The following is a 27,874-nucleotide window of genomic DNA, read 5'->3' as shown; positions in this document are numbered from 1 at the left end:
CGCCTTCAGGCTGGACGGCATCAATTTAGGGCAAAGGAAAGCAGAATATGGAGGTTTCTCCGCTTCGGAAAGGGTGACTCTGGTGGTGTCATCTGCAGATCATGGGAAGAGGGTGGAATGCTATGCCTACAGCTCTGTTCTCTCCGAAGGTGTGAACACCTTCTACCAGCTTACGGTCCTATGTAAGTATGGAAATGTCCCTTAACTACTGTTTATTTGTTGCTGGAAGTTCAGCTCCGAAAATGAAGCTTTTCGTTCAATGGGTTTGTTCAGCTGGCACAGAATGCAGCGGTGAAGGCAGTTATGTGTGCTCCCAGAACAGCACATGTTACACCTCTGCTCCGCTGCATCTGTTGCCAGTTTGCTTCTGGGTACAATCCAAACTGTTAGTTTAAATCTTTAAAGCCCTTTGTGGCACGGGAGCGGGCTATCTGAGGGCACCTCTCCCTAGTTACCCATCCCATTAGATCAGGGAGAGGAAGCATGCTGCGTGTACCATCACCTAGGGTGTTCTGAGCCAGCTCCCCAAACATGACAAACCTTCTGACGTGAACTCAAAAGATTCCTTCATTAGGAATGCCGGCAGTCCCGGCAAAAAGTTTCTCTCGCAGGCTAACAAGTCCATCCGGCCGGAAGATGAATAGTTGTCTGCCACACCTATTCATCTCCACCCCCTGCCTTTTATCCCCAGAGCTAGGGTGGGGTCTCGCTAGCAGCGGTGGCTCTTCCTTTCCCAGGATCGGCCCATAGATTTCCACTGCTCTCCTCTCCTCTGCCTTCTGCACATCCGCGCATCAGACGTTGGACCCAGCTGTTCCTCCTCTTTCTCATCAGCCACCTCCAGATCTGGGGGCTGTTGACTTTCCATCTGAGGGCTGACGGATGGCCCAGGCTCCCTCCCTCTCCCTCTCCCTCTCCCTCTCCCTCTCCCTCTTTCTGCCAGCTCAATTCCCCCTTGGAGCTCTGAGGTTGCCCTGATGCTGGCCCTGACTCCCACACCTCCTCCTCCTCCTCTGATTCGGCTGCTGGAGGGTTGGCAGGCCAGGCCACAACATAGGGAAGAGGATGTGTCTTCAGAAGATGTGTCCCAGAAGATGTGTCTTCTCTGCCATAGTGCCTGTCTTTTTTTTTTTTTTTTAATTTGATTTATATGCCACCCTTCTCCGGAGACTCAGGGCGGCTTACAATGCATTAAGCAATTGCCTTCATACTTTTGTATATTTATACAAAGTCATCTTATTGCCCCCACAATCTGGGTCCTCATTTCACCTACCTTAGAAAGGATGGAAGGCTGAGTCAACCTTGAGCCTGGTGAGATTCGAACTTACAGTAATTGCAGACAGCTGGTGTTAATCACAATGCTATCAGTCTGCTGAGCCACCAGGCCCAATATTGTCTTATGCAATATTCTTCCCCTCCAAGGTTAGGTTAGCTCCATCTCTTCTGACCTTTCGAAATTCCTCCAGACCTGGTTAGGCTAGTGGGCCTGAGGGTCCCAAGGAACTGGAGACATGCTTATTGTAGAAGTTGATGGAGTTGGCTGAAATGGCAAAATTGACTGCTTTGATTAAAGAAAAGAAACATACAGTACTTTTGTTTCCACATGGAGACCGCTTCTGAACTTCGTGCTTGATGTGGAAAAGAATGAAAATTTGACTGGTTTTACCGATTAGACTGATAGAGCTTTATAGAAATGGCTTGTTCATACTATTATGGAAAAGCAAAAAGTTGTGATTTGATGTTAATGCCTTATTTTACCATACCAGAGACAGCTGGAAGTCAATGCTTCTTTTTCTTTCTTTTTTCTTATCTTTCCTCCTTTCCTCCCCTTTCCTCCCCCCCCCACTGCTTTTCTATTTACTTTGCATTTCATATTTTATAATACTTTATAATTCAATAAACAAAGTTGACTGATAAAAAGAACCGGAGACAAGCTTAGATGTATTGCTGTGATAACCATTTTTATCCTCTCTTTGCCTTGGGTTTACATTTTCATTTTTATAAACATTCTCTTTTATATATATATTTTTGTACATGTTTTATAGTTGTTTTATTCAATTGTTGTATGCTGCCTTAGAGTAGCTTTTTGTTATGTATATCTGAGATTCTACAAAACCAATCCCTGAATAGACCTGCAGGCTTTGCTGTGGACCAGTGGTGGGTTCCTCCCGGTCCGGTCCGGTTCGGCCGAGCCGGTAGCTGTGATGATTTGACGTCACCGAACCGGTTCTCCCCCCCACTCCCCCCACGTTATTCTTACCTTTTATTTGGTTCCACCCCCAATCTATTGCTGCCTCCTGAGTCCCAACTGATGACTAGAGGGGAAAAAACTGTTTAAACTCTTGCTGCGGGGCTTCAAAGGGCCGTCCTACAGCTGATCAGTGTTAAAAGCAAACAAATGAGTCGGGTCGTAAGTGCGAGGACCTTCCAGAAATGACTCTGACCAGCTAGCCACGCCCACCTAGTCACATGACCTCCAAGCCATGCCCACAAAATAAGCCACGCCCACAGAACCGGTAGGAAAAAAATTTAGAACGCACCCCTGCTGTGGACACTGACATTCTGCTGGCTAAAAATGATGCTTGATTACTAGGATAATACATGGATGGAAATCTCCAGGAAATCCCAGAGTTATAGGCTGTGAAGACTATTTTTATTTATTTATTTATTTTGTCGAGTACATATTAGATAATATATAGAAGTATAAGCATGAACTGAATACATAAAATAAATACAATTAAAGGGAACATTAGGACAGGGATGGTAGGCACGCTGGGGCTCTTATGCATGCCCCTTGCAGACCTCTTAGGAATGGGGTGAGGTCAACAGTAGCCAGTCTAAGGTTAAAATTTGGGGGTTTTGGGATGAAACCACAGAGTCAGGTAGTGCATTCCAGGCATTGACCACTCTGTTGCTGAAGTTGTATCTTCTGCAATCGAGTTTGGAGCGGTTCACTTTAAGTTTGTGTCTATTGTGTGCTCATGTATTGTTGTGGTTGAAGCTGAAGTAGTCATTGACAGGTAGGACATAGTAGCAGATGATTTTATGAGCTATGCTTAGGTCATACTGAAGGCGGCGTAGTTAACATCTTGGAGGAAAGCAATGGAAGATCATCTTTTCTTGCGAAGATGACTTGAGCTTGACTTTGGTGGGCAGGAATGGTATTTTCTATGCTTTGACAGATCTATACATACAGGAAGTCCTCAATGTCAGGGTTCCAAATAATAATTTCATATCAAGCAAAACTCCGAGCCAGGTACCGGTAGTTTCCTCAAAGAATAGCTTTATTGGAAATATCATATTGGCACAGATCTGGTGAAAACCGACCCTGAAGACTTCCGCGGTTTTCACCTAATTAAACGTAAACGTTTTCCCACTTTCTCAAAACAATCAGTCACATGATCCAATCACAGCTCTGTCTGGTTGCCTGGTGACATCACTCCTCCTTCCTCTCAAGAATGTCCTTGGTTCCCAAGAGAAAATATCTTGTTTTGGCTACAGAATCCCAACTATCTCAAATCCCCACTCCCCCTCAGCTCCAATGTGGCAACACTGAAGCGGTCAAAAATGGCTTTGGTCAGGTCAGCTTCAGGATTGACACTCAATTTATGACCATTCATTAAGCAACAATTTGAAGTGACGACAGCACTGAAATAAAGTGACTTATGCCTGGTCCTTGCACTTATGACTGCTGCTGCATTCCTGTAGTCATATGGCCGTGATCCACATCCTTGGCAACCAGCTTGCAATTATGACCAGTTGCAGCATCCTGCAGTCTTGTGGTTGCCACTTGTGACCTTCCCTGCCAGCTTCTGACAAGGAAGTCAAGGGAGAAGCTGGCAGGAGGTCACAAGTTGCAGTCATATGATGTCTCGCTTAATAACCACACTACCTAACAACAAATTTTCGGATCTTTATTGGTCATAAGTCGAGGACCACCGTAGACCAATGAGCCAGAAAGGGGAATGTCTCAGTTAGCAATCCTGGCTCTTTAAGCCTTCATGGGCCTGGCCTCCAAAAATGCGCGCCTTCATTTCTTTCAACACAGTTTCTCCAGAGTTCTCCCCTGAGCAGACGCACCTTGTGCAAGCTGTGGAGCATGAGTCTGCCCGGTTGCCCCTTTTGGTTTCTGCCAGCCCTCCTGAGATTACCTATCGCTGGAGTTTCCTTGGAGAGGTGATCTTAACAGGTGGGTCTCACACCTTAGGATGAAATCTAAAGCAGGGGTCTCCAACCTTGGCAACTTTAAGACTTGTGGACTTCAACCTTGGGAGTTGAAGTCCACAAGTCTTAAAGTTGCCAAGGTTGGAGACCCCTGATCTAAAGAACCTGGAACTTGGGTAAGGTAAGAATAGCTGGATATCCTCTACCTGCTGCATTCTATAAAATTCCCCATTTCTCCCATTTCCTATATGCCTGCTCTTTGCTTTTTAAAAATGTGCATGCTAATGGCCAAACTGTGTTTAACGTTGTGTCCAGGGGTGGGCTGCCGGGGGTTCTCAGGGGTTTGGGAGAACCTCTAGCTAAGATTCTGTGCAGTTCAGAGAAACCCCAAATCCCACTCCTGGCTGGCCCCGCCCACCCTGCCCCTCCAGGAGTCCCCACACGGCCCATTTTGGATGCAGGCAAGTGCAGGGCGCACAAGGAGGCTCAGGGAGGGCGAAAAATGGGTCTACCGGACATTTGGGAAGACCGGAAACAGGCCCATTTCTGCCAGAGGGCCTCCGGAGTGGCCTCCCCAGGCTCTGGAGGTCGTTTTTTGCCCACCCAGAGGCTCGAGGAAAGCCTCCAGAGTCCAGGAAGGGCAAACCACCACACCTGCTCTGGTGCATGATCCACCATGGCCATGCCTACTCAGCAACCAGGCAAAGAATCCCTTGCAAAATTTTTTGAAGCCCACCCGTGGTCCTGTCTACTGTGACTTACTGGGAGACCACGGAGGGAGAAGGAGACAATGGGAACAGGGACAAATGAGGAGAATGAGCTTTTAGTTCTGTTTATGTCAGTCTTGATTTAGTTCCAGCAGGGAGAGAAGATGAAAGGTTTGTGTCGAGCATTTTGAAAGGATGGGAAGGAAAAGAAAAAGAATCGGGTGTAAGGGTGGAGCCATTAAAAAAGAGCCAGTGGGCCTTGAGACAGTCAAGATAAGTGGACAAGAAGAAGGAAAGGGGTCCGCAGAGATAAATCAAGATATGAAGGTAGAATATCCAGGAAGAGCCAAGATAATAGAATAGGATTGATAGGAGCCTTTGGGGGCTACAACTCAAAAAAACCAGGCTGGGCTGGGAGTAAACAGCCAGATAGAAAAATCCAAATTTGATTTAATATAATTTGTTAGCACGATTCTATTACATTAATTTGATGCAAGTGTATTTAATATTTGCTCTTTCTGGCGGCCAACATTTGGAGACCTGATGGCGTCCCGATGTGTCAATTTAGTGCATCTTTTCCATAAAGCATTGTTAATGCATTAAATGGCAGTGTTGAATTTATATTTACCGACAAAGAAAGGGAGATTAGTATAGATCTGTTTCAAGCTATTTAGCTCTCATCAGCTAGCCATACCCTTCTGGGATTCGAACCGGGGCTACTTGCATATTAGGTAGATGTATTAACCTCTAAGCTACGGGCTCTCTTCGCTTTGTCGGCTATACCAGGGGAGAGTTTTTTTCCGGTGAGACCTGTCTATCAGGGCAACCTAGTCTACCCAAATATGGGACGGAGCATACCACTTCCGCTTTCGCCTTTCAGCCCCAATCCAGGAGCCTTCGCAGGCAGTTGCTTCTGCAACAAACTATTTTTGTCGCAGAAGCAGTGTGTTCTGTCCCATATATGGGTAGACCAGGTTGCCCTGATAGATCGTTCTCACCGGAAAAAAACACTTATTAAATGGCAGGTTTCTTACTCTTGGATTTTCTTTCTCTTGTGCCTTCCTGTGTCAAAGGTCTTCATATTTAGTGAAACAAAAAAATGGAGAATGGCCCCAATGGAGAATGGGGCCAAAAAAATGGCCCCATTAGGCCTGTTTTTTGCCCTCTGCAAGCTCCAGAGCCTTTCTAGGAGCCCTCCCCACCCCCCGGAGGCCAGAAATGGCCCATTTGCTGACTTCTGGTGAGACAGGAAGGCCTGTTTTTCACTCTCCTCAGGCACCAGAGCCTTTCTAGGAGCCTGGGGAGAGCAAAAATGGTCTTCCCCACTCCCTTGGAGGCCCTCCGGAGGCCAGAAACCGCCCGTTTCCAAACTCCTGGTGGGCCCAGAAGGCCCGAAAATCAGATGGCCGGTGCACACATGCGCGCCAGAGCTGAGCTCGTGTGCCCACCCCTATGGCTCCATGTGCCACCTGTGGCACGCGTGTCATAGGTTCGCCATCATGGCCCTATACCATTTCAGACAGGTCTGAATTGGAGGTTAAAAACCTCCAATAATGAAGCACCTACAATTTCTGAAGGCAAGCTGTTCCACTGGTTATTTGTTCTCACTGTTAAGAAGTTTCTCCTTAATTGCGGGATGGAATTAAGAATTAGGATGGGAGCAAACCTGATGCAGAAGAACATTTGAACATTTGAATCATTGATCACAGTTGGCTTGACTCATGAAATCCCTCCCCACTCCTCGCCTTGGTGCTCCAAGTGCTTGTTTCTTTGTGGAGCTTGACTTGTGATGGATTGTCTCTGTCGCAGAGGGTTCCCCACGGTACCACTTGCGGGATGGTGGATCTCTGGAGATCTGGAATGTGACTCGAGCTGATGCCGGCAAATACAGGATCCACTGTGAGAATGCAGAAGGACAAAATGAAACCACCATCACTCTAAACGTGCACTGTAAGTTAACAGATTCGGAGGAATATATTCCCTGTCTTCACACATCTATATAGACTCAAGAAAGAAAGGTTTGGTTTAACCCATCATTTCCCAAGCTGGCTCCATCCAGATGTGTCCGGCTAATTTACATCAGGCCCAGCCATAATGGATAGTGGCCAGGGATTATGGGAATTTTACCTCAACATTTCTTGAAGGACTCCGATTGAAGAAGGATGGAGTTCTTTTTCCATGTCCTACTCAATTTTATTTTTTACAGTTTCTTTTAAGATGGTCTATTTTCAGGGTGTCAAACTCAATTTCACTGAGGGCTGCATCAGGGCTGTGTTTGACCTCGGAGGGCCAGGGGCGTGGCTGGGTCTGGGTGTGGCCATGGTGGGCGTGACATGGGACTTGTGTCGGAGGCACCTGTGATGGCCAAGTGCTAAGGCAGGACTTCCCTGAGACCCTCCCTCTCATTATAATCTTCCTTCCTTCCTTCCTTCCTTCCTTCCTTCCTTCCTTCCTTCCTTCCTTCCTTCCTCCCTCCCTCCCTCCCTCCCTCCCTCCCTCCTTCCTTCCTTCCTTTTTCCTTCCTTCTTCCTTCTCCTTTCTTCTTTCTTCTTCCTTCCCCTCTTTCCTTATTTTTCCTTCCTTGCTCTCTTCCCCTCTTCCCTTATTTGTCTTTCCTCTTTCCCTTTCTCCTTTCCTGTCCCTTCTTGCATACTCAAATGCAAAAGGGGAAACATTTCTCCTTTTGTTTTGCTTTTAGTTTGTTTTGATAGCCTTCTGTCAGTGAAAACAGAGCTGGGGGGGGGGGACACGCTCCATTTTCGCTGGCAGTCGACCGGTCCTTTGCTGTTTCCAGGCTGGCCCCACGGGCCAGGTCTAAGCACCCTGTGGGCCGGATCCGGCACGCGACCTTGAGTTTGACACCCTGGTCTATTTAATTAAGTAGCTTGTATTATGAGGATTCTTACATTGGGCAAGAGTTGGACTAGAAGTTCTCCAAGTTCCTTCCAACCCTAGGATGCTATGATTTAGCAATATCACATTTTGTGGCCACTGCTAGGTCACCATCTTTCTCCCTTCAGATTTCTCAGGTGCAGGTCTGATCTGCGCGACTTTGCTAAGTTAACAGAACCGAATGTGTTTATTTAATCTGCATAATACATTAGGCATTATACTCACACAGACACCTCCAGCCAAAGCTAAAATTAATGGAGAGCTTAGCATGTTGTAGAAATGCAGCCGTCAAATCATTAACGCAGCTTGGACAGACAACTGTGTGAACCGAGTTATGCTTTTTTTTTCATCCCCTCTCCTTACAAACAGATTCGCCCTCTATCCGCAGCATTGCAGATCCAACTTACGTGGACCTGGGGGACACCGCCGAAATCGTGTGCCAGGCTGATGCCAACCCCATACCAAATTTCCAGTGGAGGTGGCTGGTAAAGTTATAGGGCTCAGCCAGGAGAAAGCAGGGGAAGGATTGGCATTGATTCTGTATGCTAACCCTATAGTGGTGCCAGCAGGAGAATGTTTCTTACTCCAATTAAAAGGGATTTGATGCGGCCATGCCAAGCGAGATGACCTTTTTTCCCAACCTCCTTTTACAACTTGATGGCTAATAATGGTTCTTTAATGGCCGCTGACAACTAAAGAATACTTCCTTTAAAGGCTTTGGTAATGTAGCTCCTAACAATCAGACATATTGCATGGACTGCGGTGAGCCGGACATTAAAAAAAAAAAAAGACATAAGAATCAGCTTTGCGTTTAACTGTCTGGCAGGAACCTTGCATTACTCCAAGATTATGAGGCTGTTTTGCAGGAGCTAATGCTTCTTTAGAGACTGACATTATGTGGTTGGTGGTTTGCTCCACTTTACTCAATACATAAAGGTAAATAAGAGCTGGGGATTTTTTTTTTTTAAGCCCAAGAAGTTCTTGGATAATCTTCCAGGGGCTATGTGCCAATGATAAGTGGTGCCAAAGACAAGCGTAGGAAAAGAAAAGGAAAGCCACACATATACTGGCAGATGTGAGATGTGCTCTGTGCAGAGGACTGAAGGATGGGGTGGGGAATCAGTGAGAAAGAGAGTTCTTAATTACAGGTAATCTTCGATTTATAATCATTTACATACAATAAGAACCCTGGTGGCACAGTGGTTAGAATGCAGTACTGCAGGCTAATTCTGCTGACTGCCTGCAGTTTGATCGTCACCGGCTCAAGGTTGACTCAGCCTTCCATCCTTATATATGCAAGGAATTGTTGGTGCAGACACCAGGAAGTTAAGCTAAAGGTTAAAAGCTGAGGTGGTGCAGTGGTTAGAATACAGTACTGCAGGCTCCTTCTGCTGCCTGCCGGCTGCCTGCAATTTGGCAGTTCGAATCTCACCAGGCTAAAGGTTGACTCAGCCTTCCATCCTTCCGAGGTGGGTAAAATAAGGACCCAGATTGTTGGGGGCAATAGGCTGACTCTGTAAACTGCTTAGAGAGGGCTATAAAAGCACTGTGAAGCGGTATATAAGTCTAAGTGCCCTTGTATGGCTTAATACAATCTTCCTGTTATTCTGGCATCTTATGCAGGGCGATTTGGAGCGCAGCCTGGAAGATTTGGGTTTTAAAGTATTGTCTGAAGGATTAGTGGGCACCCTGCGGGTCGAGGGAGCCCAACGAACACATGCTGGACTTTATGAGTGTCAAGTAGATAATGGCATCTCCCCAGCAGCCAAAAGCAGTGCTCGTTTGATTGTGCGATGTAAGTATTAACACTAGTCAACCTTTAATATGACCTAGACTTAAAGACTCCTATAAAATCCAAGGTTTTACTTGTCATAATTGTTGTTACCCACCCCTGGAGTGTTTTTCTGAGCCCCTTGATGTCATCCTTTTCTTTGTTTTTCTTTTCAGCCAGCAGCTTACAATTTTAACTACACATCTCTCTTCTCTTCTAGACCCACCAGAAATCATCAAGGGCCCTGGGCAGAACAAAGTGGCAGCTTCAGGTGATGGAAGAAGCCAAGCTGTGCTTCAGTGCAGTGCTCAGGGTGTGCCCAGTGTGCTCTTCAGCTGGGCCAAGAATGGGGTCTCCCTCGATCTCCAAAGTCCCAGGTAAGATTTCCCATCAGGAGGTGAAGTAGTAAAATAATGAAGAGTTGAGGTTGACTTTGGATGACTGGACGGACACAACCACACAGTGTTGTGGCCCGCCAGTGGCCAGCAGAGCTGGCAGCAGATTTGGACAGTGAGGAGGTTGGGGAGGAACATGGGCCAGTCCTGGAGTCTGGGGAAGGCTCTGATGAGGACTCTGCATCGGAGGCAGAGAGGGGGACAGGGCTGTATACCAGCTATCATCTGCCTTCGGAGTCAGACATCAGGGAGGCAGACGAACAGCTGGAGCCTGTTCCCAGGGTGCGCATGCACAGAGTGGCTAGACGAAGGGAACAGCTAAAGAACAAGGGTCGACTTGGGAGTAAGGCCACAGGTGGACGATGAATGGCCCCTCCCAGAGGGAATAAAAGAGGAGCGAAAGGGGAGGGGAGTTTGCAGGAGACAATTAGTTCGCTTAATTGGTTCGTGACTCTCAGAGATTTCTTGCCAAGTTTTGAAGCTATCGGCCTGGCAGCTCTCCAAGCCAGATAAGGTCTGTGACTGTAAATTCTCCCTTGAAAGACTTTGCTGGAATTCTTAATAAATAAAACTCTTAACTTAATAAAAATTCTTAACTTAATAAAAAGGGTTTTTTGTCGGGAAAAGGAGTCTGCTTCCTGCTCTTGCGAAGCCTAGGTCAGAACATACAGGTTGCTCACAAACACAATGGGGACTGGAATTTCCACTGCTAAGCAAAGGGCATTGTTAAGTGAGACACGCCCAATTTTACGATCTTTTTTTTGCCATGGTTGTTAAGCGAATCACTGCAGTGAATCATACAATTAATGAATTGGGCATCCCCCGATGCTTTCCTTGTTGGAAGTTGGCTGGGTAGGTCTCAAATGGCAATCACATGACCCCAGAACAGTGCAACCATTGCAAATACATCTGGTTGCCAAGCATCTGAATTTTAATCATGTGACCATGGGGATACGGCGTTGATTGTAAGCAGTGGTGGGATTCAAAATTTTTTACTACCGGTTCTGTGGGTGTGGGTTGGTGGGCGTGGCCAGGGGTGTGTCAGGCAGCACTCGGCCTCCTGCACCCCCCTGGGAGCAAAAATGGGCCGCGGGGGGGGGACGTGCTGCCCCTCACGCCCTGTTTTGGGCCTAGGAGGCCTCCCTGCACTTACCTGGGAGCCAAAATAGGGTTCGTGGGGACTCTTGGAAGGGGCGGGGCCAGCCAGCAATTTAACTACCGGTTCGCCCGAACCGGCCCGAACCAGCTGAATCCCACCACTGGTTGTAAGTATGAGGACCGGTTGTAAGCCATTGTTTTTCAGTTGCATGATAGCTTTGAACGGTTGCTAAGTGAATGATTGTAAATCAAGAATTAGCTCTATGTAAATGGTTCTTCCAGTTCAGGCATGGTGCTCTGTTTTCCCACCATGTCCTAATCAAGCGTGACCCTGCTTAGCTTCTGAGCCCAAACAACATTGCCCAAGTGCTACATACCTGTTGAGCATCATAAGAGCTGCGGTGGCGCAGTGGTTAGAGTGCAGTACTGCAGGCTACTTCTGCTGACTGCCGGCTGCCTGCAATTTGGCAGCTCGAATCTCACCACCAGGCTCAAGGTTGACTCAGCCTTCCATCCTTCCGAGATGGGTAAAATGAGGACCCAGATTGTTGGGGGCAAGAGGCTGACTCTGTAAACCTTTTAGAGAGGGCTGTAAAGCACTGTGAAGTGGTATGTAATTCTAAGTGCTATTGCTATTGCTATTAGCATCTTCTAAGCAGTGAATTTTATTGAGGTCAATCTGCATCACTTGAAGTCATATCTCCTGGTCCCTTATCAGCTTCATTTTAGTTACTGCCCATAAGGCTCTGCAGGGGACAGAACAAGGAAGATCAAATATATTGCCGTGTCACAATGCAAACCACATAACTTATGTACTTGCATCCGACATTGGGACACAACTATGAAAGTCTATTGTGATCCATATTTTATCATTTTTTGGGGTCGTGATGGTTTATATCAGATATCTGTGTTATTGTCCAATTCATTTTTTATTATGTTTCCGCAAGTCAAATATAGTTTGATTTCAGTTAGGCTGTAAGGGCAGGAATTTATACATAAGTAAACGGCCCTGTAAATCTTTGCTACGTCTCCTCCTGTCTCTCTCCATCAAATTAAGTTTCCCTGCCTTCGAAAAAGGGCAGTGGAAGTTCGCCATTGCTTACAGATATTCCCAAACATTTACATTCAGCTTGCAAAGGCTTAACTCCTTTTTGGGCAAACGGGGGGTGGGGAGTGGGGATAGGGATTAAGCATCTCCCAGGAGTTGAATGCTTACAATATTCTGTTCAGTTCTATTTGGAATTAAATTTGTAACTTAAAAGTTGTTCCAACGTGGCTGGGGTCCAACCTAAGCCAGCCGAAGTTTGATAATCAGTTTGGCACTCATTTGGATTCAGTTTGGTTCCAGTTGAATTGGGGAAATGTTACAAATGCATTTTCATCTGCAAGAGAAGAATGGGGAAGGGAACGAATCAATAGGGTGAATTTGCTATATTCAAATGTCAGAAATCACACATAAGAATAGATATGGTACTGAAAAGATTCGTTTACTTTCTCCCAATCTCTGTTTCCCTCTCCCTCCCCTCCCCCCTCCTCCTCTCCCTCCCCTCTTCCTCTCCTCCTCTTCTCTCCCTGTCCCATCCCCATCCCTCTCACCTCTCCCTCTCCTCTCCTTCTCCTCTCCCTCTCCCACTCCACCCCTCTCGCTCTCCTCCTCTCCTCTCTTCTCCCTGTCCCCATTCCCCACTCCTCTCCCTCTCCCTCCTCTCCTTCCCTCTCCTCTCCTCTCCTCCTCTCCTCTCCCTATCCCTATTTCCTTCTCCTCTCCCTCCCTCTCCTCTCCTTCTCCTCTCCCACTCCCCTCCCTCTCCTCTCCCTCTCCTCCTCTCCTCTCCCTGTCCCCATCCCCCTCTCCTCTCCTTCTCCTCTCCTCTTCCCCTCCCTCTCCCTCTCCTCCCCTCTTGCTCTCCTCCTCCCCTTTCCCTTTCCCTCTCCCTCTCCCTGTCCCCATCCCCCTCTCCTCTCCTCTCCTCTCCTCTCCTCTCCTCTCCTCTCCTCTCCTCTCCTCTCCTCTCCTCTCCTCTCCCTGTCCCCATCCCCCTCTCCTGTCCCTCTCCCTCAACTCTCTTCTCCTCCCTTCCCTTCCCCTCTCTGCCCCCCCCCTGGATTTCTTTTGTTTCTCAATTTGTCACTGCATTTTCATTTGTCAAATATTTACTGATGACTGAGCCGCACCACTTTTATGATATAATTCATGATATTATCTTTTTTCCCAGGTATAGTGTGGTCACAAGCTACGAGGATTCTTTACACACCAGCACCTTAACCATTGCCAATGTGAGCGCAATGCTTGACTATGCCATCTTCACCTGTACAGCCAACAATGATCTGGGCACAGATGTCTTTGACATCCAGCTACTTAGCACAAGTAAGGAACAGCTGGAAACCTGGATGTCCATCTGGTGAAGTTTGAAGATCAAAACAAATCCTTGTACCATTTGAATTAACTTGAACTATTTTGATAATTTCTTGCCAGGTCGTCCTGACCCACCAACAGAGTTCAAAGTTGTCAGTGTAGCTCATAATTGGTTGGCTTTGGAGTGGATCCCAGGTTTTGATGGAGGCCTGCAGCAAAGCTTTCGTGTCAGGTAGGGCTCATGGAGAGAAAAGTCCCATCTGTCAACACAGGGAAAGATGCTTTAAATCAATGTAACTCTCATGAATTCCATATAGGAATTCTTGAGAACTGCTATCACTTGGTTAAGTTGTTGTTCTTAGGAACTTTGAGATGTGCCAGGTCCAAAACCAAGAATGACATGTGGTGATTCTTCCAAGCTGAATTCTTTATTGTTTCCACACCGGTAGACAGAATCTTGCCAGACTAAGCACTCTGCTATCTGCATCTACCATATACTCTGCGAACTGTTAGGGAGGGTCTGTCTTCACCCTCTTTTTTGCACATATCAAAATATCAGACTGAGTTTTCTCTTATTCCTCTACAACACACTCCTTCCCTCTTGGGTATCCAGCCTACTACATTCCGTCACACTCGGCAACTTTAAGAAGTGTGGACTTGAATTTTCAGAATTCTGGGACTTGAAGTCCACACAGATACCGAGGTTGAGAAACACTGTCCTAGTGAACAAGCTATGCTATGCATTGTGCATGAAATAAGTATATTCATATAATAACTCTGGAATGATCCCCCCCCCGAGAGTTGTGTGATAGCGATAGCAACAGCACTTAGGCTTATATACCACTTTACAGAGTTTTACAGCCCTCTCTAAGCAGTTTACAGAGTCAGCATATTACCCCCAACAATCTGGGTCCTCATTTTACCGACTTTGGAAGGAATCTTAAATCTGAGTCAACCTTGAGCCTGATGAGATTTGAACTGCCAAATTGCAGGCAGCAGAAGTAGCCTGCAGTACTGCACTTTAACCACTGCGGCACTGTGGCTCATCCCATTCTTGTACCGTTCTAGAAGTCATTTGACGGTCTGGTTGTTCTCCCGGGCCTTAGGGTCACGAGGATCATGGAACCCTTTTCTGTTTTGTTCTATTTTGTTTTGATCCGTTTGGTTTAGCTTTGGTATCTTGGTCTTCTTGTCCATCATATGCTTGTCTTTTTAGCTGTAATGCTACCCAGAGTTGCTTCGGAGCTGGATGGCCTACATGCAGTGGTGAAATCTAATTTTTTTTACTACCGGTTCTGTGGGTGTGGCTCGATGGGCGTGGCATGGCTTGGTGGGTGTGGCTCGGTGGGCATGGCAGGGTACTGCAGAATCCCCGTTCCCACCCCACTCCAGGGGAAGGATATTGCAAAAACATTCCCACCCCATTCTGGGGCCAGCCAGAGGTGGCATTTGCCAGTTCTCCGAACTACTCAAAATTTCCGCTATCGGTTCTCCAGAACCGGTCAGAACCTGCTGGATCTCACCCCTGCCTACATGTGAAATATATAAAGACGTACTGAAATGTCCTTGCCATCAAGTGACACACGTAGACTAGACATTTAAGCGAAACCATTAGGGAAAAGCAGTTAGAAAAAGAGACAATGTCAGCGCAGAAACAGATGGAATTTATTAATTTGAATAATCCACATTCAGAAATTATCCACGCTTCCAAGATGTACACGGATTAGGCAGTGTGGGCCTGATGCCCCTTCATGTCACACATTACATATTTAATGAATTTGTTCTTCTCAGCAGCTTTTATCTCCACTTCCTTTCACTCAGATATCATTGGCCTGGAGCTCCCAGCTTTCTGTACGTGGACGTCTTTCCACCACAGTCTCCAACTTTTACGCTGACTGGCCTGCAGCCGAGCACCCTCTATAATGTCTCTGTCAATGCACGCAATGCTCTTGGAGAGAGTGATTTTGCAGATGGGGGTGTAGGGCTGAGCATCACCACAGAAGGTAAGGGGCTTCAAGCAGGAGTGGGCTGCTGGGGGTTCGCAGGGGTTCGGGAGAACCTGTAGCTAAGATTCTGTGCGGTTCGGAGAATCCCAAATCCCACTCTTGGCTGGCCTTGACCACCCCTCCCCTCCCCTCCCAGGAGTCCCCATGTGGCCCATTTTGGATGCAGGTAAGCTCAGGGCACATGCGGAGGCTCGGGGAGGGTGAAAAACGGGCCTATTGGAAGTTCGGGAAGGCCAGAAATGGACCTGTTTCTGGCCTCCAGAGGGCCTTTGGAGCCTGGGGAGGCCATTTTTGCCCTCCCGGAGGCTCAAGAAAAACATTAGAAGCCCGAAGAGGGCAAAAACGCCCCTCCCCCCGTGTGGTGCAGGAGGCTGACTAGGCCACGCCCACCATGGTCCCACCCACCCAGCAACTGGACAGAGAACCCGTTGTTAAAATTTTTGAAGCCCACCCCTGGCTTCAAGGTAGTCCAGACCAGAAGCACAACAATGAATACTAGCTCTATGTTTACTGCAAGCTTACAATGAGAGCATCTTGCAAATCTGAAAAATGAGGGAGGGTCTCTTTTGAAACACTTTCCACCCCCTCCCTCCCTCCTGTGGGCTTAGACATCTTTTGCATGACAGTTGTCTAGTCTGCAGCTCTCCTTCCCGTCTTCCAAGGTCATCCACACATCCCATTACAGAACAAGAGCAGAGCCCCCGCAAAGGAGCATGTGGGGCATACTTATATTTTAAGGAGCAAAAAGGCAGCAATTGTGTAGTAGGCGTAGTGCTGGACAAGGACCAAAGAGATCCAGCTCTGAAGCTGAATTGGGTTGAATGTTTTATTCGGCTGAGTGTGATTAGACACACATGGAATTTGTCTCCGGTACAGAAGCACTTGGTGTACTAGCAATGCAACAAAGAAAATAATAACACCAATAAAAAGGGGACATAAAGAAAATAATAAAAAGAATAAATAATAAGACTACAGCCACGCTCTATGGGTTGATATACATACACATTAGACAGAACCTGTGAGAATTAGATGTTTAGCAGAATGATGGCAGGAGGGAAAAACTTGTGCCTCTCTCTAGTTGTCTGGGAACGCAAGTTCTGTCAGCCCTGAATTTCACAAAATAGCAATAGCATTAGCATTTAGACTTATATACCGCTCCATAGTGCTTTACAGCACTCTCTGAGAGGTTTACAAACATCAGCATATTGCCCCCAGCAATCTGAGTCCTTATTGTACCAACCTTGGAAGGATGGAAGGCTGACTCGACTTTGAGCTGGTGAGGATTGAACTCCTGGCTGTGGGGCAGAGTTTGCTTGCAATGCTGCAGTCTAACCACTGCGCCACCACAATGCCTAAATTCCAAAAGCGAGTTTGAGCCAGCTAGTCTCGTCAGCTTAGCATACCTGGTTATAAAGATAATAAAGATGGAGGCAGGTAAATATACTACTCATATTTTTAGAAGAAGGAAGGAATACTTGAAGGGTAGAATAAATAAGGTAGAAAAAACATCTTTGGAATCATATCTGGATTAAATTACGATAAGACAATCAGTGAGGTGGAGTGATGGAAAAGTGTTGTTGAACTGGCAATAGAGAGGCCCAGTTTCTAGTCTGTTCTCATCGACATAAGCTCCCTGGGCGATTTGGAACCAGTCTGTCCCTCTCAGCCCAACTCAACTCACAGAGTTGTTGTTGTGGGGAAAGTAGGAGAAAGAAAGAAAGAAAGAACCAGTGTAGTCTAGTGCAGGGGTGTCAAACTTGATTTCATTGAGGGCCATATCCGGGTTGTGTTTGGACTCGGGGGGTGGGGGTGGGGGTGGCCAGCTTGATATCACTCATGTCCTGCCAGCAGAAAACAGGTTCCTGAGCTCTGTTTTCAACTATGATGGCCTCCTGTAACCCTCTGCCAGTGAAAATGGAGCTCAGGAGAGCCGCATGCAGCCCTTGTGAGCTCCGTTTTCAGCTACGATGGCCTCCTGCAACCCTCTGCCAGCGAAAACAGAGCTCAGGAGAGCCACATGCAGCCCTTGCGAGCTCCGTTTTCAGCTACGATGGCCTCCTGCAACCCTCTGCCAGTGAAAACAGAGCTCAGGAGAGCTGCATGCAGCCCTTGCGAGCTCCATTTTCAGCTGCGAGGGCCTCCTACAACCCTCTGCCAGTGAAAACGGAGCTCAGGAGAGCCGCATGCAGCCCTTGCGAGTCCCGTTTTCAGCTTCAATGGCCTCCTGCAACCCTCTGCCAGTGAAAATGGGGCTTGGAAGGGCAGCCCCTCTGACTGCCCTTGGTCCAGTCCTTCGCTGTTTCCTGGATGTCCCCACAGGCTAGATCTTCAGCCCCCGGGCCTTGAATTTGACACCCCTGGTCTAGTGGTTAAGGTTCCAGGTTAGAAAGGAGCAGACAGTGATTCTAGTCCCACCTTAGCCATGAAAGCCAGGTGGGCAAGTTGCTCTCCCTCAGTCTCCGTGTATTTCTCCTCATAGGATTGTTGTTGTGGGGAAAATAGGATGACGATTGTGTCTTTGTGGGATACAAACAAACAAACAAACAAACAAACAAACAAAAAACAAATTAGATATGTTCTCTGCCTTGAGTTGTTTATAAAAATAAAATAAAGGCAGGATATAAATAAATTAATTAAAAAACCAAGAGCCCATGTGGTGTAAAGGTGAAATCCTGGACCAGGAGTGGGGAAACATAGCTCTAGTTTTACACTTAGTCATGGAAACTCACTGAGTAACTTGGTCCATGGGCCAGAATCACTCTTCTCAGCTCTACTTACTTCACAGAGTTATTCTTGTAGGGAAACGCAGGAGGGAGGACTACATAGTCACACTGAGGAGGTGGTTATATAAACATGTTTTCACAATACTGAAAAGTTCATGGGTGAAAAAAAAATCCACATTGTTCAAGTAATTGGTGAATGTTCCTTGTACTTGCTGTTCATTTCCCCTAAAGGCACAAGATTCTGTTTATGCTTTCTGAGCCTTCCTATAAGGAAGTAAAAAAAGGGAAGTAAAACTAAAAAAAAAAGTATACCAAGAAACATGGCACGTTGGGCCCAATCTCTTTATCAGGCAACTTGTCAGCTATCTGATGCTGTTAGAATTTGAATAATACGCTGTTATAATTTTCCATATTTCTTTCCAGAGAGAATAGAAATACCAGTTGACAAGGAGCCGGAGATTCCCTTCTCATCTGAATCAGGTGATCTATTCTATTTAAATCCTGCTTTTTTATGATAAATATGGCCATGGTATCTTGGTTAAGATAGCCACTATTTTTTATTAGTCCCTGCTATTAGATTAGAAGGGAGATTTAGGATGCTTCTTTCTAAGCTGTGAATACTTGTTGATTTGGTATTATCAAAAAGTACCAAAGCTGTCCATGCTACTCCATCTGATCAGCTGGGGACATTACTTAGGGATGCCCACAATATTTGTGAGTGATGTAATAAGGAATTGAAATGTCAGGGTTCCAAGTAATACCCCCATAGCAAACAGAACCCCGAGGCAGGTAAATTCCTCAAAGAACAATTTTATTGGAGATATCATATTAGCACAGACTGGTGAAAACCGACTCTGAATATTCCCGCGGTTTTCACCTAATTAAAAGTAAAAATGTTTCCCAAACAGTCACATGGTCCAATCAAGGTGTTGTCTAGTGCCTGGTAACTTCACTCCTCTTCTCTCCGACCACCTGTGGGAATGTCCTTGGTTCCCAGGAGAAAGTATTTTGTTTTGGCTACAAAACCCCAGCTATCTCATTTCCCTCCTCCCTATCCCTCAGCTCCAGTGTGGCAACACTGAAGCCTCAAAAATGGCCTCGGTCAGGTCAGCTTCAGGGTTGACATTAAAGTTTAAATTTAAGTTAAATTTGTGTGTTGGGCTCTAACACTAATGGAATCCTGTCCTGGACAGAAAGCTGGACTAGGTCCGTGATGGCAAACCTATGGCACGCGTGCCAGAAGTGGCACGCAGAGCCATCTCTCCGGGCACACCAGCCATCGCCTGTTGCTCTTTCAGGTTCCGGCATGTATCTTCACGCACACGGGAGCACTGGAAACTGGAAGAGCAGCTCCCTGGTGCGCATACATGCGATGGGAAGCTGAGCTTCGGGTTTCTGGTGCACACATGTATGCTGGCCAGCTGGTGTTTGTGTGCGCATGCGTGCCAGAAACCGGAAGACCAGGTGACCAACTCGTATGTACACCGGAAGCTGGGCTTCCCGGCGCGTGCATCAGGGGTGGGTTCTACTTACCTTTACTACCGGTTCACATCGCGCCCAATCAGATCACCTATGATGATGTCCAGGTCAGTAGGCGGAGCCTCCCGCCGATTTTACTACCGGTTCTTGTGAACTGGTCCAAACTGGGGGGAAACCCACCACTGGTGTGCATGCACACTGGGGAGCTGCTCTTCCAGTTTCCGGTGCACCCCCCGCCCCGCGTGTGCTCCCGTTTCGGCCTTTTCGGCCGAAAAGGTTCACCAACACTGGACTAGGTAATCTCCAAAGTCTCTTCCCATGCTGACACATTGCAATTCTGTGACAATAAGGAGTTGATACTGGGTTCTTTTCTTATTTGTGGCCAAAATGATAAGAGGGAAGAAAGCTCATTTTATCGACTTTCACTTTTTAAAATCTTTCTTTCCCTAGAAGGTTCCATCTTGCCACTTCCCATTGTTGTGCTCCTCGGTGGTCTAGGAGGGTTTCTGCTCGTTTCCAACTTGTTTTTGCTTGGCTGCCTCGTGTTCAGAAAGAGAACTCAGATTCCCAAAGGTAAGCATAGATCATCACTTATAAATAGGTCACCGGTCAGGGGAAATTCCAATAATCTGCTCTGCTTTTTCTCACTCACCAGAAAAAAAAAAAAAAAAGAAAAATTAAAAGATCATTCTATGCAGATAAAGAAATCCTTCCATCTCTTCTGTTTAGGTATAATTTCTTTTGCTTGTTTTTTTCCCTCCTAACAGGAGATGGGATTGAAAGATCAACCAGGTGAGCCTAACTGGACGAGAGGGCAAGGCACATGGGATTAAGTGTATAACTTGGGGATGCTGTCTTTTCTCTTTCTTTTTCGTACTGGTGCATCTAATGTTGAATAATTTGAAAAGCTGACGTTGTCAGTCACACAGAGACGGGGGCAATTTCCTTGGTAACTGAGAAACGCTTCATAAATTCATCAACTATGCTATAACCCAGCGTGGTGATTCATTGCAGGGGGAAAGTGAGGTTTGGGAACAGCTACGCGGTAAGCAAATGGCTGAAGGTTGGTGGACAACCAGCACAGCTGGAGGGGTACAGTTCAGAGGTAAGTGTGCATCTATCAAGGGGACTGTGGGTGCAATACCTAGAGTGACCACAATGGTTGCCAAGAACAACAACTGGTTTGTCTGTTAAGCAGCAGAGTGTGTAATACTATTTTCAGAACGCACAGAACTACTGGTTCTGTGAGCGTGGCTTGGTGGGCGTGGCAGGGGAAGGATACTGCAAAATCTCCATTCCCACCCCACTCTGGGGCCAGCCAGAGGTGGTATTTGCCAGTTCTCCGAACGACTCAAAATTTCCGTTACCGGTTCTCTGAACTGCTCAAAATTTCCGCTACCTGCTGCATTTCACCCCTGTGTTGGTCCCAACTGTAGTCATAAATCGAGGATGACCTGTAAGTGTGTGGGATGGTTATGGTGGAAGCATAAAACTTATTTAGTAGAGGGGGAAAAAAAATCCCTCTCTCTTTTTTATTCCCCAAAGCTTTTTGAAACTTGCTTTTTCCTCCCAAGGAAACTTAAGTCAAAGCAGCTGGTTTCACTCAGTTGCTTCCTCCACTCAATGTCAAGATTGCATCCTTTGGAAATAAGGGTACATTTTGCAGGGCCTTTGGGCTCAGTCCATCTCACAGAATCCCAGCGTTCTCTACCAGTATCAGTGAATCCAATTTCAGCAATGGAGAGAAATTATGTCAGCTGGAGAAGATTAGTCGAACTGATTCACTTAGCCTCCATCATAATGCAACTTAAGAGTGTATTGTTACAGTTTTGGAGAGTGGGTGGGATTGAGGGTTGCTATGGAGCAAAGAAACTTGGGGAAACTATAGGGAAGTCCCCAGGAGCACTTAAGAGAGTCTTTCTGCCTCTGTCTGAAAAACTTTATGCAGCTCTGCTTCTGTTTCTTATTAGCCGAAAAGGGTTGGCCCTAATGAGAAGTCCTAGACATCTGATCCTTTTTTTTCAAAAATAGAGGGCATAAGAATCCTGATATTTTGAGAGAATCAGCCTATTTGAAAGCATCTCATTTACCAATCCTTGTTAGGGGGAAAAAAATGAGACTTTCTCTAGCAGAAGGTGAAGGGCTGGAAATTATAGTTAAGCTCTCCTGGAAGAGATGGGGGGCAGACTTAGATATATACAGATTGGTTGATTGGTTGGTTGGTTAATTGGTTAATTGATTGGGTGGATGGATGGATGGATGCAATGGTGGGATTCAGCTGGTTTGGGCCAGTTCCGGTGAACCGGTTGTTAAATTGCTGGCTAGCCTCGCCCCACCCTGCTCCGCCCCTTCCCGGAGTCCCCTCATGCCCCGTTTTTGCTCCCAGGAGGCTGCAGGGAGGCCTACTAGGCCCAAAACAGGGTGCAGGGGGTTGTGGCGCCCCCCCCCATGGCCCGTTTTTGCTCCCAGGGGGATACAGGAGGCCGAGTGCTGCTTGTCACACACCCTGGCTATGCCCACCATGGCCACACCCACCCAGCTGGTCATTAGGGCAGAGAACCAGTTGTCAAATTATTTGAATCCCACCAGTGGATGGATGGATGGGTGGCAGTGGTGGGTTGCCTCCAGTTTGGACCAGTTTGCAAGAACTGGTAGTAAAACCGGCGGGAGGCTCTGCCCACCACCCTGGATGTCATCATCGGCGATCTGCGCATGCTCAGAAGCTTCTGCGCATGTGCAGAAGCAAAGCATGTTGTGAGCCCATTGCGAACTGGTAGTAAAGGTAAATAGAAACCACCCCTGATGGGTGGGTGGGTGGATGGATAGGAGGCCCATCCAAGGCCTGGGGGAAAGTATTTTAAAAAGATTATTTAAGGATAGGGGTTGTAAAAGTCAAGAGGGGAGGGTTGATGCTGTTCCAAAGAGTAGGATCACCTCCTGGATCCTGCTAGTAGTACTGCTTAATCAACAGGACCAAGAAAAAACTATCAGAATGCATGGGATGTGCTGGTACTAAGGAAGATGGATAGATCCCCCAAAAGCTAATCCCAATGCTGTATAAGTCTTTATAAATAATAGTGTATTGAATTGCATCCAGAAGCTGATTGGTAATCAGTGCAGGTCATATACGATGTTACATAGGTTTAGGGACACTTCTCCATTACTGCTCATATTGCCCTGTTCTGGACTAGAGGTAGTTTCTGAATGTTTTTCAAGGCCAGATCCCCCCCGCTGTGTTCCTGACATTGTTGGTTGGCTCTCCTTCCAGGGCAGTTCTACTAAGACATCAGCCGCTGTCTCTACAGCCACCAACGATACTAGTGTTACAGGTAGGTAAGAGCTGATAACATTTCCCTCCTCCTCTTCATTCCAGTCCTAATTCCTAATTCAGGCCCATCCTTTGAATGCTTTGAGGGCAAGCCTGTTGCCGAAGGAGAACTTCTGCTTTCTTTGCAGATCCCAACATCTCGCTCCCTTGGATCGGCTCTCAAGAGCATCATGAATACGAGGAAGTAGGAGGTCCTAAGAGATTGGAGGACATGGGTCCCCTCTATGGTGAATGGAACACCAACGATGAACCATGGATCAATGAATATGCAGTGAGTACCTTGAGAGGAAGGGGAATTCTGAGATAGTCCTGTTGTGTTGTACTCTGTGGTTTCTGATCAAGGGTACGGATGCTTTATCAATGGAGTTTTGTGGATAGATACTTCAGTGGAAGTATTTAATCAGTGGAACAACTTGCCTCCAGAACTTGTGAATGCTCCAACACTGGAAGAGATTGGACAACCATTTATCTGAAAGGATATATAGGGTTTCCAAGATCCCTTCCAACTCTGTTACTCCTATTCTATTCTATTCTATTCTATTCTATTCTATTCTATTCTATTCTATTCTATTCTATTCTATTCTATTCTATTCTATTCTATTCTATTCTATTCTATTCTATTCCATTCCATTCCATTCCATTCCATTCCATATTCCACATTCTGTTCTGTTCCCTCTACCTTAATACCATACTTTAAAAATAATATGGAATCTTATCACATCTTGTTTCTTGTGTTTAGCATGTTTACCAAGGATTTGGACGATGGCCAGCTGCCTCCACAAAGACAGCACCGATCTATGACTCGGTAGCAAACTATTATCTGCCCCTGGATACAGAGCTGCCTTTTGAACAACAAGGGGAACTCGTCTAAGTAACCTGCTTGGTTACTTTCTCTGACCCACCGTCCAAGATAGCGTTGTCTCCTGGTAACTCTTAGTTCCTTCTTTTGATGCTACATTCCTTATCCACGTAGAGACACTAAAAACCAGTGGTGCAGTCTTTGGATGGGTTCACACAATATAACTAAGCCTGGATTAGCGAGACACAATTGCTGAGGTTGCAAAAAAATGCTGTGCTCAACATACATAAAGGATGACGTGACACCTTTGTTTTGACTGCTGGTCGGATTCTTACAAATCGAGTGTAAAATGTTTGTCAAAACAGCCGAGAGCTAGCATTCTCCTTTTTCCCTACTGGAATCCAATGCCTTGAGTCCTCCCCATCTGTTAGTTTGCATGGTTAATTCAACTGTTTTAATCTCAGCTGGGTTTAATAAAAACTGCAACTTTAAGAATCGCTACCTAGGCTTGAGGTGGTTTTTTTCCCCTTCCTTCCCCAACCTTTCTCTCGCTTCGCTTGTGTGTGTGTGTGTGTGTGTTGTCTTTTGTAGCTAAACCTCAGGGCAAGGACTTTTCCACCACTCAGCTGCTCCGAGTTTTCTTTTGGCTTTAAAAAACCCAGGTTCAAAATACAAGAAATCCATAAAATATAAATAAGCCGAAGGGAGACCACACATGGCTCGCTGAGGATGGAAAGGATACCATAAACCAGAGACAAGTGAAGAGGTTTTTTTTTTTTTTAAAGGAGGTTTGTTACACTTCTGCTCCAATAGCATATGTTCCATTGTAAAGCCTGCTTGATCTTTCCTCTGGTCAAGTTATCTACCCTTGCAAGCTTTCATCATATCTGTACACCGAGGGATGCATAGGAGCATAACAGACCCCCGAACAGACGGGGTGAAAGCACAAGACATCTATTCCCAATCATGACAAGGTTAAAATGATGAAGCAAACATCTCGGTGCAAGAGCCCTGCCCTCTTGAAAACCTGCATTGTGGGATCACAACACTGAGGGCAGAGTTTGCAACGCAACATGATTTCATCCCTTGCCACCCTCACCCCCCACCCCCGTCAGATGCCAATGGGCGGAAATACCTTGTCTGTTTTACATTGGTGGGCGATGGTCACACAGTCAGTAAGGCTTAATTAAGGTGGGTACTAAATGAACCCACATGGTGGGTTTGGCATTTTTGAGCTGGGGGTTCCTACGGTACGCTTTAGATGTAAAGAACGAACCCCAGGTAAAACTAACCAAGCATTGTTAAGGTCTACAAAGACAGGTAGTCCTCAACGGACAACAGTTCGTTTAGTGACTATTCAAAGTTACAATGGCACTGAAAAATGTGACTTACGACCATTTTTCACAGTTCCTGTCAACCCTGAAGCTGACCTGATTGAAGCCACTTTGGAGCTGAGGGATAGGGAGGGGGGATTTGAGATAAAGGGGATTCTGTAGCCAAAACAAAGTATTTTCTCTTTGGAACCAAGGACATTCTCACACCTGGTTGGAGGAAGGCGGAGCGATGCTACCCGGCTGCCAGCCCGCACCGTGATTGGACCATGTGACTGATTGTTTGGAGAAAGTAGAAAAACTTTTATTTTTAATTAGGTGAAAACCGTGAGAGACTTCAGAGTCGGTTTTCACTAGATATGTGCCAATATGATATTTCCAATAAAGCAATTCTTTGAGGAATCTACCTGCCTTGGAGTTTTGCTTGCTATGGATCTATTACTTGGAATCCTGACTGATACAACCTTTGCAGCAGCCCCATAATCATGTGATCAAAATTCAGACGCTTGGCCACTGGTTCCTATTTATGACAGTTGCAGTGTCCAGAGCTCAGGTTGCCCTTTTGCAACTTTCCAACAAGCAAAGTCCCTGGGAAAGCCAGATTCACTTAACAACCCAGTGACTAGCTTATCAAGTGCTTCACTGAACAGCCATGGCAAGAAAAGTCATAAAATGGGGGCAAAACTCACTAAACAGAGCCAGATGGGAAGGTCACCAATTGGCAGTCACCTGATCCCAGGATGCTTGCAATTGCAATTGTTCTAAGTGCACATTGGTCGCCAAGCATCCAAATTTTGATGACGGGACTGTGGGGAATGCTGCGACGGCCATAAGTGTGAGGAGTGGTTGTAAGTCACTTTTTTCCAGTGCTGTTGTAGCTTTAAATGGTTGCTAAAGGAAGGTCGAGGACTAACCATAATTCCTACCAGATACTTGGAGAACAGGAAGTGAGTTGGGGATTGGAGAAAAGCGCAAAGGAAAAAGGGGAACGGTTTTTCCCACTTTGTGGAGATTACAGCTTTCCGAAATGGAAGGAAGATAATGCAGTCTCGGAGAAGAGCTCAAGACTGCTTCTTTGGCCCATGTAGGGTGTTTATTTTTTTAAAGCAAGCCAGAGATCTGGCTACAGCTGTCTGGACACAGATGCTGTGACAGGGTTCAATGCAGGCCAAAGCCTAAATAACAATCACAATAAAAAGTAATATCCAAAGATACCCTGGCAGTTCTGAACACACCCGCTTTCCTTGAGGAGTCTTAAGGATGCTTCTGAACTACCCAGGATGCATAGTGCAACTGCCTTTGTTTGCTCGCCTCTGGCTAATCTGAGGCATAATGAATAGCAATGTTTCCTCTGTAAGAGGAGTCCTTCTGCCTGAAAAGGCTAACTTGTCATTAACTCTAACTTAATAACGATGATATCCCCATCCCTGGGAGAAATCCTGGGAATTTCAATTTGCTGGGCATGCCAAGACTTCTATTAGAAGCCCCAAACCTGCTCACAAAATAATGCTTCCTTGGATTCTCCAGGTTACATGAATCTGGACTCAATCCAATTTCATTTTGAATGAAATATATCTACAATGCATTCTACAAATGTCTATGCAGTGAAAAGAAACTTTTCCCAGTTTAGACAGTGACATACCTGAGTAATTCTTAAGAAACCCCACAATCCCGCTCTTAGGGATCCATTGTTGACTGGATTCAATGGGAGGGTTCGTCTAAAATGGGTTCCGTCTTAGATCTACTTCTGAGGAGCAAGCCCGATTGAATACAACGGGCCTTTCCCTCCCCATTCGAATACTCCCATGTAGACTTGCATTGTCAGTTTTGCCTTAAGTAATCACTCAAGATGGAGCCCCTCTGATACGATCCAAGCAATCGACGAACCAATGTGGTTCAAGCAAAAAAAAAAAAAGTTCAGAGGTTCAACAAACCAATATGATTCAAGAATAACGACGACAATACACGAACCAATATGGTTCGAGTTAAAATCCCATTTCATGGAAACGATTGAAGCGTAGTAGATAAGGAAGATGGAGGGCTCCTAATTGTACAGAATGTCAAGAGGACCAAATGAGAGAGGTAGCTGGATGCAGAATTCGGATCAACTTTCCTTCAAATAGGCGGAAGGATGGATTCCGACCTGGAACGAACCAGAGGCTGCCAGGTGGGAAGAAGATTGACCCAGGTGCTCAGATCACCATTCTTGCTGGTGACATGGAACCTCGTGGGATTGTGTGGTGTGGCTTTGCATCTGGGATGCCATCGGCCTGTGGTGGAAGCTGTGGTGATGGAGGAGATAAACCCAGCCTCTCCACCAACGGTTTATGATTACAGTCAGGGGTGCGGTCCTGGGGGATTTGGCAGGGTTCGGCCGATCCTCTAGCCAAGGATCGCCGGGGTTCAGCAACCCCCCAAATGCTGCCCCTGGATGGCCACACCCACCCCTCCCCTCCCAGGAGTCTCCACGCAGCCTGTTCATCATTCCAGATAAGTGCGGGGGCTGCGTGAAGGGTCTGGAAGGGCAAAAAACGGGCCTACCGGAGTCTGGAAATGGGCCTGTTTCCGGCCTCTGGAGGGCCTCCGGACCCCAGGGGAAACTGTTTTCGCCCACCTGGAGGCTTGAGGAAAGCCTCTGGAGCCTGGGGAGGGTGAAAAACGGGCCTCCCGGAATTTCTGAAAGTCCAGAAATGGGCCTGTTTCTGGCCTCTGGAGAGCCTCCGGACACCGGGGGAAGCTGTTTTCGCCCTCCTGGAGGCTCGAGGAAAGCCTCCGGAGTCTGGGGAGGGTGAAAAATGGGCCTGTCGCTGTGGTGCAGGTGGCCG

The 27,874-nt window shown here is 46.5% G+C and overlaps 1 protein-coding gene across 1 annotated transcript in view; it reads left to right on the top strand.

Annotated features, from left to right (window-relative positions):
• NPHS1 (NPHS1 adhesion molecule, nephrin) overlaps positions 1-24,217 on the top strand; it is a 58,096-nt gene extending 33,879 nt beyond the window's left edge. The window contains exons 16-31 of the mRNA XM_070949709.1: positions 10-182; positions 4,049-4,189; positions 6,681-6,821; positions 8,133-8,248; positions 9,387-9,558; positions 9,755-9,911; positions 13,244-13,395; positions 13,504-13,615; positions 15,205-15,386; positions 18,536-18,592; positions 20,042-20,164; positions 20,359-20,383; positions 20,606-20,696; positions 22,860-22,920; positions 23,048-23,190; positions 23,659-24,217. Coding sequence (XP_070805810.1) covers positions 10-182; positions 4,049-4,189; positions 6,681-6,821; positions 8,133-8,248; positions 9,387-9,558; positions 9,755-9,911; positions 13,244-13,395; positions 13,504-13,615; positions 15,205-15,386; positions 18,536-18,592; positions 20,042-20,164; positions 20,359-20,383; positions 20,606-20,696; positions 22,860-22,920; positions 23,048-23,190; positions 23,659-23,790 — 1,978 coding nt within the window. The 3' untranslated portion in view covers positions 23,791-24,217. The remainder of the gene's footprint in view (positions 1-9; positions 183-4,048; positions 4,190-6,680; positions 6,822-8,132; positions 8,249-9,386; positions 9,559-9,754; positions 9,912-13,243; positions 13,396-13,503; positions 13,616-15,204; positions 15,387-18,535; positions 18,593-20,041; positions 20,165-20,358; positions 20,384-20,605; positions 20,697-22,859; positions 22,921-23,047; positions 23,191-23,658) is intronic.
• Positions 24,218-27,874: the final 3,657 nt, after the last annotated feature.

Source organism: Pituophis catenifer, unplaced genomic scaffold (assembly GCF_029215685.1).
Source record: "Pituophis catenifer annectens isolate HBS135680 unplaced genomic scaffold, rPitCat1.0.hap2 SCAF_9, whole genome shotgun sequence".
Classification (NCBI taxonomy): Eukaryota; Metazoa; Chordata; class Lepidosauria; order Squamata; family Colubridae; genus Pituophis; species Pituophis catenifer.
This window is presented reverse-complemented; position numbering and strand designations above follow the sequence as displayed.